This window comes from Gavialis gangeticus, unplaced genomic scaffold (assembly GCF_001723915.1).
Source record: "Gavialis gangeticus isolate Ggan-Ray unplaced genomic scaffold, GavGan_comp1, whole genome shotgun sequence".
Lineage (NCBI taxonomy): Eukaryota > Metazoa > Chordata > Crocodylia > Gavialidae > Gavialis > Gavialis gangeticus.
This window is the reverse complement of record NW_017729034.1, coordinates 34923710-34938737: the sequence shown is the minus strand read 5'-3', so window position 1 is coordinate 34938737 and position 15028 is coordinate 34923710. Positions and strand designations below refer to the sequence as shown.

Below are 15028 nucleotides of genomic sequence, written 5' to 3'. Positions count from 1 at the left end.
TTCCAGCCCTAATGTATATGAAATCTATGAAATCTATGAAACTTCAGCCAGGGCTCAACACGTACTTAGAATGGTCAAACTGTTTTCTTTTTCTTCTTCTGACTTACCCTCTCTATATCTCCCCCAGGTAGAGGAAGACTACTTCAGGTCCTAAGAGTGTAGTGTGTGATTCATGGGTATTTTGGTTAACATTTGTGAGAAGAATTATACTTTATAAGAACCCTAACCTGACAGGGACACCTCTGAGGAGATAACATGGAACAAGATAGTGTTTTCCAATAGGAAGGCATATATCTGGAGTAATGCCTTTGAAGTCAATGGAGTTATATTGGCAAAAATGTTAAGAGAATCTGACCTCTCATAAATAATGCTTATGGACTAGAGGTTGACCTTTCTTCTACTTTTATACTTCAGTGGAATTGCTCCAGTATGTTTTAATGTTAAATAGCAGTAGCAGTAACATTAACAACATATACTATTACAATTTTTTAGTCTAAAGGGCAAGGAAGATTAAGAGAAAAATCATTCTACAAGAATTTTCAGGCTATGGTCTATTGATTAAAACATATATTTCCCTACAACATGTAAGTGGCTACAATCTTAGTAAATGGTTTAAACATTTACGCATAATTATAGTTAGATGGAAAAATACAGGTAGGGCATAATTTCTGTTTCTCACATATAAAATAGCAATTCTAACAAAGGAGCAATTCAACTCATGGTCACTGTAAAAAGGGGAATATTTGTGTGTTACTGGATGAAACACTGACCTCCATTACTCCAGTGTAATCTGGAGAGATTCCACCAATGGCACTGAAGTTATAGCAGTATTATACCCAGGTGCAACAAAAATCATAATTTGGCCCATCTTGGCAGGACAAGTAAACAAATGGCTCAAAGTCAAAGTTAGGTGAGAGATTGTGTAAATATTTCCTTGTAATTAGTGCATGTAAATAACTGAACTAAACAGAATGTATCACACACGGTTCTTTTTTCCTGTTTATCAAAGAGCTCAGTCAACTTTTCATTTAGAAGTGGAAAAGCAGAGAAGCCTCTGATAAAAATTCCTTTGCTTCATAGACACAGCTTGAGTTACCTATCATTTCTTGAGTGATATGCAGGATGCATCAGATGACAGAATGTATCCTTTTTCCTGTCAAGGTTTCACTCTGTCATCAAAAGACAAGATCTTGTCCACACCCACATTCCTTTTTTTCTAAATTTGACAAAACAGAATGCAGGGACAAGAAGGGAACATGTGTTAACACATTAAAAAATTTACAGCCATAGTATACCATCAGTTTATATGCAGAATCCCCACAGAAAGCAATGGGGGTTTTGTGTAAAAAGCTAATGATACAACTTGAGCCTCTGTGGACACATCCACATGTGCATTAATGCATTTTTCCTAATGCACATTAAATTTAGTACCTCTAATGTGAGGAACTAAATTAATGCACGTTAGGCCACCCAAATGCACAGTAGAGCAAGCGCGCACTTTTGATGCTTAGTACATAGTACTGCATTAGCATAATAGCATGGTTTTTTACGTGATGCTTTAATACACAGTAAAATAGACTACTGCACATTACACACATGTAGATGTGCCCAGTGTACTTTCAGGCATGCAAAGTGATTTGGATTTGTTTGTTTGCTTTTCTTTACTTTGGGGGGAGAGAGGGGACTTGCCTTGCTTTAAGCTCATTCTAGAACAATTCTACACCTAATTAAAATAATAATCCTCTTGCAACATGATGCCCAAACATGATGTGCCTATTACCAGTATATTTTGAACAATACCAGAATGAACCCCCCTCATTCAGCCTTGCGGGGAATATGTGTCTCTCAGTCAGCAGCCACTTGAGGCCAGATCCCTCTTCTGCCCCCTCTGAAGTTCTGCTACCTGTTTCTTTCCTGCTTCTCCCAAAGGTCTCCCACTGTTTCTCCTTACATTAATAAGCTGCTAGGATCCTTAATCCCCAACAAGTGCATGTAGTCAAATAACACTTAGGGTTCACAAGCTGAGACTAGGCCACAGTGGAAAATACATTTGCAGTCACTGATACTACTATGTTAGTAGGTCCTTTCAGCCCAAGTCAGTCTTGGTGCCACAAATCTGTCAGTTGTTCTTTTTTGGCGTTTCTCTATCAAGTCAGGCTCTGACATATTAGTCTATGTGTTCCTAGCCTCACTAGCAGCTATGGTTGCCATTGGTCCTGTTCTATACTGGACTGTCCTGTTTTTAAATCCTTTGTCCCCCACCTGTTTCTGAATGAAGACTAAACTGCAAAAAGCCCTGTTTTTCAGTTCATTGGTGGAAAAATATATCAGTCATTTGTCCTCATGGTTGTTTTGGCTGCACCTAGAGGTAGGATGGTGCACAGCCAGGAGAAGCAGGGTTCCAAGCCAGGAAGAGAAGGAGGGAGGTGAAGGATCCCATGGGGCTGCTTCTATGTTATGTGTCCAGTGCAGAGCCTTGTTGCTCATTGGCCAAGAGGCCTGGTGGCCCTACCCTTCACTGTTGATTGGCTGAGGAAGAGGCAGCCCCATCCCTCACCACTGATTGGTGAGGAGGCTGGTGGTCCCACCCCTCCCCAAGGGGATGACGTCCTGTGGGAATTCTAAGGCTGCAGCAGTGGCCACCCTGCTAGCAGCCAGTCTTGATTCTTCCCATCTGAAGCTTTCTGGGATTGCTATTTGGGCAGTGTTGTATGCATGCACGCAGGTGTATCTTCAGGCCCCTGTCCCAGCTGCCTGCAGTGGGTTTGTTCGGGATTGAGAGAGTGGTCAGGGTAAAAAGATAAGAAAGGTTTATTGATCTAAGAAATGTGTAATTTACACAAAGCTTAACAACACAACAAAGACAGACAGTAAATCTCTGAGTTGGCAACTTATCAGCAGTCCCTTTTTATGCCTGGTATACGACAAGCCTCTCGAAATCCAGCAAAGTCAGGCATCCCCAATCTACGCTGTCCAAAGAAGTATTGGGAAGGACCCTGGTAATCAGTATTCAGGCTTCTCAGGACCCACTGCCCCGCCGATTTCCAGGTCTGTGGCTTCTCTTTCACAATGATAGCTTCCTTTACCACACTGCTTTCCTTCAGCCAATTTCTAGATACTCCAGCAAATTTATAGATTTTTTTGAGCTGCTGTTGGCTTGCAGCCAATTATAGTTCTATACTACAAACTTTCTTTATATGACTAACCAACAGCAGTACAAGCCTTTGTGTTTTCCTTATATGATTAATTTTATCTGCGGCATCGCTAATGAAGTTGGCTTTAAGCTATGGCAAAATACATTTACAAAATACAGGAAATGCTTAACCACAGCGGCTTCCTTTTATGCTCTTTCTTCTAGCGATAAGCATTCCACAATACATAGATAAGCAGCAGAAAACCAGGTTTAACCCTCAGAAAGCTGGTTTAGCTGTCACAGGATGCCTCAGCAAGCACTCTTTTAAGCAGACACTATTTTGCTGTCAAGAGACATGACCAAGTCACTGCCACGGGCCTCTTTTTGTTTTTCCTCACTTGGCCACTGTCACTGGGCAAGCTGCTTGACTCACTTCGGCTTTCCACCAGTTTGTTTGACTAATTTTTCTGATTAGTCTTGTTCTGATTAGGCAGTTTTCACTAGCAGGCACATTTAAGGTAGCTTTCCATCACACACATGCATGCACATGCACATGCACAGATATATGGTTTATCATTCCTGACATTTGTAAAAGATGAAATAACCCAAAGTCAAATCATAAAACTGGCACTAACAGCAGGAACAGATATAGCTCATTTAGCCCAAGCTGTTTTTAAACTAAAATATTGCTTTCTTTGGGGCAGGAGGCAAGAGGAGAAGCATGGGCAGAAACTTTGGCATCACAGATGATTGTTTGGAGTCAGATCACCTGCTGGTGGTAACGGAGTTTTGCCTGTTTATATCAATGGAGGGTTGTTTCTATTTCTTCTTAAATAGCAACTGTAGCCTCTATTGTCACTGTGACAGTGAAGCTATATATTTGTGCCTAGGAATTGTTAATAATTTGAGAGCTCTGCTTGCTTGCCATACAAGGATCCCCTCAAGTCACAACCATCATCACAGTATAAGCAACAAGGAGAGGGAAGGGGAAAAATCAGTGGGCATCTTTACATGGGCTCTGGAAGTGGGGCAGGCATTTTAATGAGAGTGGCTTTCAGAAGCTACAATAATTAAAGCACCTGTCACATGTATCATGCTTTTAAATGGCGGTGGGGTGCTTTAACTAAAGCTCATTGTACAATAATTAAAGCTGTGTCACATGTATCATGCTTTTAAATGGCAGTGGGTATGCTTTAACTAAAGCTCACTGTATGAGCTTTAGTTAAAGCATACCCACCGCCATTTTGAAGCGCAGGGATGCTGAATATGAGACACCGAGGCTGCTGAAATGTGCTAATTTTAATGTCTTAGCATGCTCCATTAGACCTGATTCATTGAGTCTGCTCCGACATGCTGTAGTTTCATGTCTACAAGCACCCAGTGTGCACACAGCACCAGAACTGACTAATTCTAATGCTTGTTCTAGTATTAAATCTCTTGGGTTTATAGGCACTTCATACAACCTTTCTGTTCCTATTTCCATGCTTGTGAGATGGAACTAATGCTCAGCTATCTCATTCCTATGATGGCTATATCTTTTTCTATATGGTTATACTTAATTTAGAACCTGTTATTGTGTTAGAGTATTCTAATTTGTTCCTTTCCCTGTGCATCAGCTACATTTTGTTGCCATAGAGTTACATTTACAGTCATGTTCTCTAATCTGCTAGTGCTGAGCTGCATCACATCACTGATTTTTAAGCAGCACTTCCTATTCAAATCAGAAAATCAGTGTGATGATGTAGTTCCCCACAATCCATACTAAACTAGATTAGCCCAAATAGTGCATTACCATCTTCCAGTTTTGCCACCTCACATTCTCTCCTCTTCCAGCTCATTAACAATTATATTCAATGATAACAGTTGTAATAAATTGGTAATTTATTCCTTTTATTTTCTCCCAGCTTAGATCTGATGTATTCTGTAACACCTTTCTGTAAATTTAAATTATTACTGAGCCTTTTTCCCATGCATATTGTCAAGATTTGAAAGTATTTTCAAGGGACAGTTATCCTAAGTGAAATGCATATTTACCCAAAAACAATTTTTTCAAATTTGGGGTCTCATCCATAGACAATTGATGCCAGTGAAAAGGTATCTGCTGGTTCCAATGGGTTTCAGATCAGGGTGTCTACAGGATTTGCCCCATTGTCTCCACATGATTGTTCCCACAGAAAAGGATGATCCCTCACCTCCAAAAAGAACAGGGGATGCAATCCTCTGACAGACCACAGCTTCCCAAGTGGCTACCAGAGGCCCAGAGCAATCATTATAATGACCTTTTACCTTTGCACTTTAGGATCCTCCCAGAATCCTCTGATAGCTGCATAGCTTCGCAGTAAGGGAGCAACAAATGAAGAGTTTGTCATCTTTGACTATACAATGTGATTGCGAGTCACTTGCCATCCTGTTCATCCCATGTTTTCCTAGTGAGATTTACTGTATTTTCACACATATAGCCCACACCCATGTATAACCCACACCCATGCATAACCTGCGGAAAATTGTGTTTTTGTAAAATACTCCGTGTATGCCCCACACCCATGTATTCCCCACACCCCAAGACCACAAGCATGGGCTCTGCTGGGCTTGCGGGCTCAGCAGGGGAGGGGAGGGATGAGGAACTGTGAGCTATGAGCCCCACTCCCCACCGCCGCTGCCAGCCTCACTCTGCTGGGCACAGCCGCACTCTGCTAGGCACAGCCGCTGGAGCCGGAGCTGGAGCCAGAGCCTGCAGCTTGCAGCTCCTCATCCCTCCCCTCCCCTCCCCTGCAGAACCTGCAAGCCCATCCCCGGCTGCGGGCTCCAGCTCCAGCTCCGGCAGCTGTGCCCAGCAGAGTGCGGCTGGTGGCAGCAGCAGGGAGTGGGCCTAGCAGCTTGCAGCTCCTCATCCCTCCCCCTCCCCTGCAGAGCCCCGCTCCCTGCCACCGCCAGCCGCACTCTGCTGGGCATGGCCGCCAAAGCCGGAGCTGGAGCCCACAGCCGGGGACTGGCAGGGATGGGCTATGCTGTTCTAAAGACTCTGCATAGCCCGCACCCTTGTATAGCCTGCACCCACCCATCAAATTTATAAAAATGTGTATAGCCCATGGGCTATATGCACGAAAATACGGTACATTATTTCTCTTCTTCTCCAAGTATTTCAACCCAGTGTGGGGAACAGTCAACAATATCGACATAACAGAAAAGCTTCAAATCAGACATCCCAGCCAATCAGAGAGTCACGCACCCTGGTTCTGATAGCTTGTAGCTGATCTGCATCTTAACTCTGCTGCCCTCTCTTACGTCTGAAAGCCACATTAGCAGCTTACCAAAAGAGCCACCTCAGCTGTAGGCATTCAGCCAGCAGTAAGAAGTGACCTTTTGTTAACCCTGCTGGTGGCAGTGTGGACAGCTTCCCTTCTGCCAAGAATCAAGGTGGGGAGCTGACAACCATGTGCTTTGTAGAACTCAAAGTGGTGGCCACGCTCTGGCTGCCAGCCAGGTTCTGAGCAGCTGGATCAGCGAGGCTGCTGCCCTGGGAAGCTCCCAGGACTACAGGTAAGGCTGCTGGCCCCGGCTTCCTCTACCCCCCCAGGGCACTGTGCCACACACCAAGGCACGTGCAGGGGGTGTGCCTGGGGACAAATAGCAGCGGCACACATATGTGCCACTGCTACTTTTCCAACAAAAACTGCATGCCCCTGCACATGTGCATTCAGCAGGACACACCCAATGGGTCTGATTTAACACCCTTTGAGGTCAGTAGGAGTCTTGGACAAACCTTATGGGAAGAGTGCTGTGAGAGCAGAAGCTGCCAAGGACCTTTTAGTCCTTATTTGGTACTTTTCTTATTTCTCTCTACAGCCATCCAAATGGGCCAGATGCTTTAGCAATGCTTCACCCTGGGTCAGGAACATTTCCAATGTGTCTGGTTCAAGGATGGCAAAGTCTGCTCTTTGTTGTTGTTAGGTCTCCAAATGCCTGTACTCTGATTTTTCTCAAAGTTTTGTATGCCCTGTAAAGGCCCCTTTACTTCTTTTTGATGTTGTGAGCAATGACTTTAAATTGCAGTGGCATAACTGACTTAGCAATTGTATATATCAAGGAGGCATACCCCAGTCACACTGTAAGAATACCAGGGGTCATAGTTCTCTCTGACCGAACACCTTTTCCTCAATATTTGTCATTGCAGAGGCACCTCATAGAAAACACATGTCAATCAATAGCTCATCCAGATATGTCCTTTATTTTATGAGTATGTATTGGTGATGTTATGCTTTGGGGGGAAAGAATAAGCCCTCATCCTGCACTCAGCATGTCTCACAATAAATAGTAGTTATTTTCTAAAGTGCAGTCTACTTGTGGAAGTATAGAAGTATCTCTCAACCAAGTGTCTCTCAAATCATTAAATATGCTAGTTTTCTTATAAAATACATTTTTGTCATGCAACATGTTCTTCATTGCTGTGCAAATTCAAAATTGTTGTCGGTTCCATCGAGGACAAAGAATAATGCCTTGATTTCACTCAATTTTCTGTATAAGTGTTGTAATGTTGGATAGACAACATATTTTCGTTGCAGGTAGCTCTTGCTTGACCAACCTTGTTTCCTTCTATGACCAGGTGGTGCATCACCTGGATGAGGGAGAAGAGATTGATGTCATATACTTGGATTTCAAAAAAGCCTTTGACTTGGTCTCCCATGATGTCCTCATGGTAAAATTGGGGAACTGAGGCCTCAACAACCTCACAGTCTGGTGGCTGGGGAACTGGCTCCGTGGTCAGACCCAGAGAGTAACAGTTGATGAAACTGAGTCAACATGGTGCATGGTGACCAGTGGCATCCTCCAGGGTTCAGTACTCAGACAAGTACTCTTTAACATATTCATAAATGATCCAGATTTGGGTATCAAAAGCGAAATGGCTAAGTTCACAGATGACACCAAATTATGGAGAAGTGTGGTCATGCTAGAGGATAGGCTGGGGATTCAGGCCAACCTGGACAGGCTCACAAGGCAGGCAGATCAAAACCTGATGACATTCAACACAGAGAAATGCAAGGTGCTTTACCTCGGGAGAAAGAACCCACATCACACTTATAGGCTTGGCAGTGTCCAGCATCCCTTGAGGTGCCCAAAGGCACATTCCACCAGGGTGTAGATCTGGGTCAGGCACCAGTTGAAGTAGGCCTGGCAGGGGTCCAGATGGCTGGTGTAGAGCCACATAAGTCAGGGCAGGAGTGGGTAGGCAGGTCCCCAACAGGGAGGGATGACACCAGCATGGTGCCCAGTTGCAGGTCCAACACTCTCAATGCCAATCAGCCATTCTGCACCAGGGCTGACAGGGTGGGGTTGTGAAACACGAGGGTGTTGTGGGCACTGTCCACCCAGCTGGCACTCACATTCATGAAGGTGCTATGGTGGCCAGCGATGGCCTGAAGCATATTGGAATGACAGCTCCTCCAGCTGTAATAAGGACGGTGGCCATGGAGTGGGCAAGTGACAGGGATGTGGGCCCTGGAGTGGGCAAGTCCACTGCTGAAGAGGCCATCCTGGAGGTGTGTGGCACCCTCCAGGATGTACTGGGGCACATGGTGCTCCATGTGCATGACTGGTGGTGCTGGGGCTCCACACCCTGGGATTCTGCCCATGCATTGGGGCCCTGGACAGAGAGATGGTCCACATAATGGAGGCTCGGGGGCATGGGCAGCTTGAGTAGGATGAGGGCCAGCCTGCAGAGAGGGACGGCACATGTTGGTATTCTGCCACTCCAGGTGTGGCCCTCACTTCTCCAGGAGATCCTGGAAAGTGATCCAGGTCGTCCAGCACACTTCCAGGCACTGCCAAGTCTGCTGGATGATGTGCAGCTCCCAGTTTTGGCTGGCCCAGATGGCCCAGAGGCAGCAAAGCTGAAGACCCAGGAGGGTGAGGGTGACCCTGGTGGTGGCATCCCTGCCAGGGCCCAGGCAGCTGGATGTGGTCCAGGTAGCAGGTACACGGCAGCATTGGCCCTGGGATGGTATACTGCAACCAGGCAGGTGGTCACTATGTGTAGGGGAGCCAGAAGGGCCCAGACTGCTGTGGGTGAGCCGGCGGTCAGCACAGCGAGCCAGCAGGGCCAGTGCAGTGGCCAGAAGGAGCCCAGGGTGCTTGTTGTTGCTGCCAGGGGCCTGAGCTGGAGCAGCCATAGAGCAGGGAGGCAGTCAGTGAGGAAAGAGCTGCTGTGTATTGTCCCTGTGCTGTGCATGCTGCTCCTGGCCAGGGAAGTGGCTGGTCAGGGAGCAGAGAGTGGGGCTGGCTTTTAAATCTGGCTGCTGACTGGTGGCAGCTGCAGCCACAGCCTCAAGCTCCCTTCAGGGGCAGCAGGGGCCTATTGCTGGGCTGCAGGCAATGGTAGCAGTTTGGTGCTAAGAACAGCAAATCTACAGCCACGTCTCTGCATGTGTAGATGCCTGTCCAGGAGAGTTTACTCATGAGTAGTTTACCTGCAAGTAAACTGATCTCAGACCAAATGCACATGTCAACACATCTACTGGTCCAAGTCCTCCTGGTAGGTGGGAGTAACTTCCTGGCTGCTAATTTGTAAGTAGATACTCGGGTGACTGTCTGCCACAAGTAAAGTGACTGAGGCTACTCAGTGACCAGGAATTTTGTCCTATTACTACCACACAGCAGGATCTCCTGAAGGCAGTAAGATTTCCTTGCACTTCCTCTTCTATCACTTTTTAACCTTGCATTTCATCACGCTGCATTCCATACCTCCAAACGGGATCAGTCCAGAGTATACTTTTTGGGGCCCAATGATGGAAAATACTCCTGACTTTAAAAATATTGACTATTCCCTTTGAGCATTATTTCTTTTGAAGTTCTCACTGAGATTAAAGGAAAATGTGGAAAAAATGGGTTCAGGGTAACAGGATCCATCTATCTGGGGAAGACAAGATCATGAATCACATTTTTTCTTACTTAGTGATTTAAATTTTCTAATCTTGTAGCCCGGGGTCAGCAACCTACAGCTCATGGACTGAGCCAGACTGAGGAGTGAGGATGGGGAAAAAGTCCTTTCTCTGAAGAAAGCATGTATTGAACACAGCAATTTGCAAAGCATGCAACAGGGAACAACCAAAAATCTTCATCTAAGCTAAGATACAGCCCAGTAAAATACAGCATATGCAACTTATTCTAACTCAGGGGTAGTCAACTGGGGGTATACTGCTCCGTGTCCAGCCACATTTAGTACTTGTATAAACCTATTTTTTCCACATTTCCCTTTAATCTTAGTGAGAACTTCAAAAAGAATAACACTCAAAGAAAATAGCACTGCGTCGCAACCCCATCCGCTGATATAGCAACCCCATTTGGGGTCGTGACTCACAGTTTGGGAACTGGTGCCCTACATCCAGAGGCCAAATCCAACGATTCCATGAGCTGTAGGTTGCCGACCCCTGGGCTACAAGATTAGAAGGTTCAAATCACTAAGTAAGAAAAGATGCGATTCATGAGCTTGTCTTTCCCAAATAGATGGATCCTGTTACTTGAAACCCATTTTTTCCACATTTCCCTTTCATCTTAGTGAGAACTTCAAAAGAAATAACACTCAAAGAAAATAGTCAATATTTTTAAAGTCAGCAGTATTTTCCATCGTTCAGTACTTGTATAAACAAGCACTAAATGATTGTGCAGTAACTGCAGTTACTGCACAGTAGCACTGCCAAACGGCTTCTGATGGCGCTGACCGTACAATAGCTCATTACTACTGCGCAGCAGCATCGCATTATGCTTCCTGCCATGCAATGCTACTGCACAGTAGTAATAAGCAACTGTGCAGTCAGCATCTCATGTAGACGTGGCCACTATAAATATATCTGTCTCAGAGATGGGTGACGAATATTTTCATTAGATTTGACTGGAATTTGATTTACATTTGATACAAAAAAGCCAGAGTTTGTTCAGTTCTAGGACTCCCTTTTAGTTCCACTTTATTTATTTATTCATTTAGAATATTAGCAAACTGATTTTTTTTTTGTTTTATTTATTCAGCTCTGAGAGCCATTATCTCTTACTTATATGTCAATTGGGTGTCTCATTAAATTTTTAAAAAATATTAATGGCTGGCATCTTCTGACAAGTTTAACACATACATCAAAATCTCCACCCCAAGTCTAGTTTTCCTTGATCATAGATATATTCATTACATTTTGCCGGAGTAAACCAAAAGGACAAGTAGGTCAATGGAGAAGTAAATGCAATTCAAGAAACCACAAGAGATTAACACAATCTGATTTGTGTTGTCTGTCCTGAGCACTGAGCAATGCAATTTTACTGGCTGATAATGGAAAGATTAGTGTTTCAGCCTAAACTGATGCATTGTAGCTACTTAGGCAATCTGTTTTCATACCATTCTCACTCTATGAAGCTAAGTTTAGAAACACTGAGCTATATTTAGCTCTTTATCTTGTTCAAATCAAATATAATGCAGTGAAATCAACAGGGATATACCATGGTATAACTGGAGTAACTAAGAAGAAAATTAAGCTCATTGCTAAAATTGTTTGTACATAGAACATTCCTGAGGCTTACTTCCTGACAGCAAAATTTAAGCTGAGACTTGGAGTGCATTGTGAGCATTGTACATTTTAAATAATGTAGCTGAATGTTAATGCAATTTAAAATAAGGTATGGGAACAATAAAGGAAAATAAATACATTTTTATTTTGTTCACATCTTAGCTTGCAGGCAACCAATAAAATAACAAGCGCAATCTGGAAATGTCTGCATAACAGGGGGAGCATTTTTTGTGCATTGCTGAAAAGCTTTTAAGCATGCTAATCTGTTAGCAAATTTGAAAAAAAAACTGTTGGAAGCAAAATTAAAATTTGATATATGTCCTGATACTGTCTGAATTAATTCATTATCCAAAAGGCCTACCGTTCAATTAATTCATTATCCAAAAGGCCTACAGTTCTTTAATTCCACTCTGAACAACAGGAATCACTAGGTTACATTTTGAGAACATTTTGTACTACACTGAAATAGGAAAAAGTGTTATGACAAGGAAAGGTAAGAATGTACTGGAAGTAGAAGAAAAGGAAAAAGGCATAAAGAAATGAAGAAGAGGAAAAGCACGCATTTTAGCTTGGCAAAATTTTACTCATACTCCTGTTTATTTTAAGTATTTCTCTGGTATCTTAAATATGTCCTTTATATTTGGAGAAAATTAGGAATGAATTTCTTTACTCTGAATCCTTATATTAGTACTCTGACTATCAACTCAAGATCCTGTCAGCATCTTCTGAGTTACTAGCTACTTTGGTGCTCTTGTACTGTCCCTGATGCTACCTGTGACGTCTTTTTTAAGTGTAAAATGGAGTTGTTTTTTCCACCCCTTCACCACTTTGGTATGTTTCTTAAGCAGACGGGCTATGGCTAGTGCCTTATCACTCCTTTTCTTCTTCAGAAACACCTCTTCTTTCCTTTCCCAAGGATCCTACTAGAGACCACAAGCCTTCATTCTGACCTCAGTAACATCATTGGAAACCTATGGTAAAGTCCACGGAGTTGCTCTTAACTGACATAAGTGTAACCAAGTTCATGATCTAATCCACTTTCCAGCTCATAGAAAGTGATAAAGCCTATTTGGGAATCTTTCTACTAGTGCAGGAATGTCCCCTATTGCACATGTCTTAATACGTTTTCCAGTTTAGTTTTATATGTCCCAAGTGATGGGGCACCCATCACTTCTCTTGCTTAATTTCATCTTTCTATTCTAATAATGCCCTGTTGCATTATCTTAGATGTTTTATCTCCCTCCTTGTTGTTTTGGCCTCTCAGTTTTTATTAAATCCAAGGAAAGATGGCCCAGTAACTAGGACACTACTCCATAACTAGATTTTCTTGGTCAATTGCCTGCTCTGCCATATATATGCTTACTGTCTGGCCTGGTCTAAGCTACTCAGGTTTATATCCAAAAACATTCTCAAAATGAAAAAAATGCTGAAATATACATAGTCTTATGAAACACTGATTTTTCTGAAAAGCCGTTTTTCAAAGAAAGCTAGTTTATTGACAATTTTTCTATCAGCTCTGGTTATGATAACACAATATTATTCTTCAAATAAGAAAATGATAAATACATTCTTGATAAAATGAGTTTAATCACTTTGTGATTAAATACTTAATCACTTTGTTATTGAACTCCATCATCTGGTCATTGAGTAATGATGGTCTAACAGTGAGGAAATGAGGAGAAGGGAATGACAGCCATCTCTGGAAGGAGAGAAAAGTATATAGTCATCTCTTCAGTAGACACATATCAGCAGAACAGTGATTTACATCCAGTGAGGACTGAGGCCCGGCATTTTGTTCTGTATTTAGTTTTAAACCTTACTGCTGTTTTTCAAACTTAGTTGTGGGAAGGTGGGGGTTACCATTCCCTTTGTAGGTAAGATAAAACAGTAACTCATCCTATTCCTTAACCCCGTGCTGTATGGATTTACAGTGGCTCTTGTCTGTGGGTTTGTACACTACTGGTATAGCATGGGGGAAAGTGACAGCTGTTTTGCCTCCATAAGCCGAATGAGATATATGAAATATACTGAACATTTGCATTTCCAGGTATTTAACTAATCCTTGGAACAGACAAGAGGCCAAATTCAGACGAATGCAGCATGGAGTAAGTGGGTACAGCATCCATGGAAATCTGTGGGCCAAATTCCTTTGTGATGTAAATTGTGGTTAAAGTTACATGTCGACTTTAAATTGATCATAACTTAAATGCATTAGTCAAAATAGCGCATCCTGCACAGGCTCAGTACTTACTGACCTACAAAATGAATATAAAAATACAGTGAAACTTTTAATAAGAAAAAAAATTAGCACAAATATACATGATAAAGTACCTTTGCATGCCACTCTCCCCACTCCAATACATTTTCATTTAGATCTACACCATCCATGGTGTTTTCAGAGCTACAGTGAGGGTTGGCATAAATGGGCCACCTAACACTGAGAGTTGCGCCTATTCACTCAAGGACTGAATTTTTCCCCCAGCATAATGAACTTGCCTCCTTACGATCACTTTGGTTTTGGCAACCATCGATCCTTCTGGATCATGGTGCATGTATGAGAGGTCACCCAGACCTTCCACACATTCATTCAGTGTTTTACACCTTTTCGTTTAATTCTTTTTTGTTTCTGCAAGTCGGGGGGGGTTTGGAATGTGCCCTTAAGTGTATGATTGCTTCTTTAGTGTACATATACATTACCTACATGACACAGCACATCTCTAATTTTGGAATGTCTCAACTGTTTGCTGACCATAAAGATGCTAATGCTTCATGACATTTTTTATTTCACTGGTATTTGGTCTTTTTGAAAGACTTTTGAGAGCCTTAATAAGCAATGATTGGAGCAGTGCCAATAGTTTGTTCCCCCCCGGGCATTTGCAGTGTGACTGGGGTAACAAGGATCCTGTACTATTTGTTTTTTTCCAGATTGATGGATTCCTGACACTTCTATTTGGCCTGGCTAGCATTAACACTCTTACAGTGATCAGTGTGACACGCTACATAAAAGGCTGCCATCCTGACAGAGGTAAGGTCTTTACACCATACACACTTTTAGAGGAATGAAAAGAAGTGTTCGCCAAGTTCTGCCTTTTTTTTTACCTTCATATAAGCCTTGAGTGACTTCCTTGAACTTGTGGGGGTTTCACTAATGTCAAATGCATGCACAAAAAATCAAAATCAGACTAGATGTGTATGCCAACAGGATGCCAGGCAGTGGTGTGCTGAAATATGCCATGCCAGCTCTGTGCATGCTAGCTCCTGAACTGGAAGCAGTATAGCCCGGTTAGTGTGGTTTCTTCATCGCCACACAGCATTATACTAACACAGCTATCCTGCTTCCAATTCAGAA

General features: G+C 43.0%; 1 protein-coding gene across 1 annotated transcript in view; it reads left to right on the top strand.

Annotated features, from left to right (window-relative positions):
• Positions 1-15028, top strand: part of LOC109304869 (visual pigment-like receptor peropsin) — a 52557-nt gene that overhangs the window by 19934 nt on the left and 17595 nt on the right. Inside the window, exon 3 of the mRNA XM_019527699.1 lies at positions 14605-14704. Within this exon, the coding sequence (XP_019383244.1) occupies positions 14605-14704 (100 nt within the window). The remainder of the gene's footprint in view (positions 1-14604; positions 14705-15028) is intronic.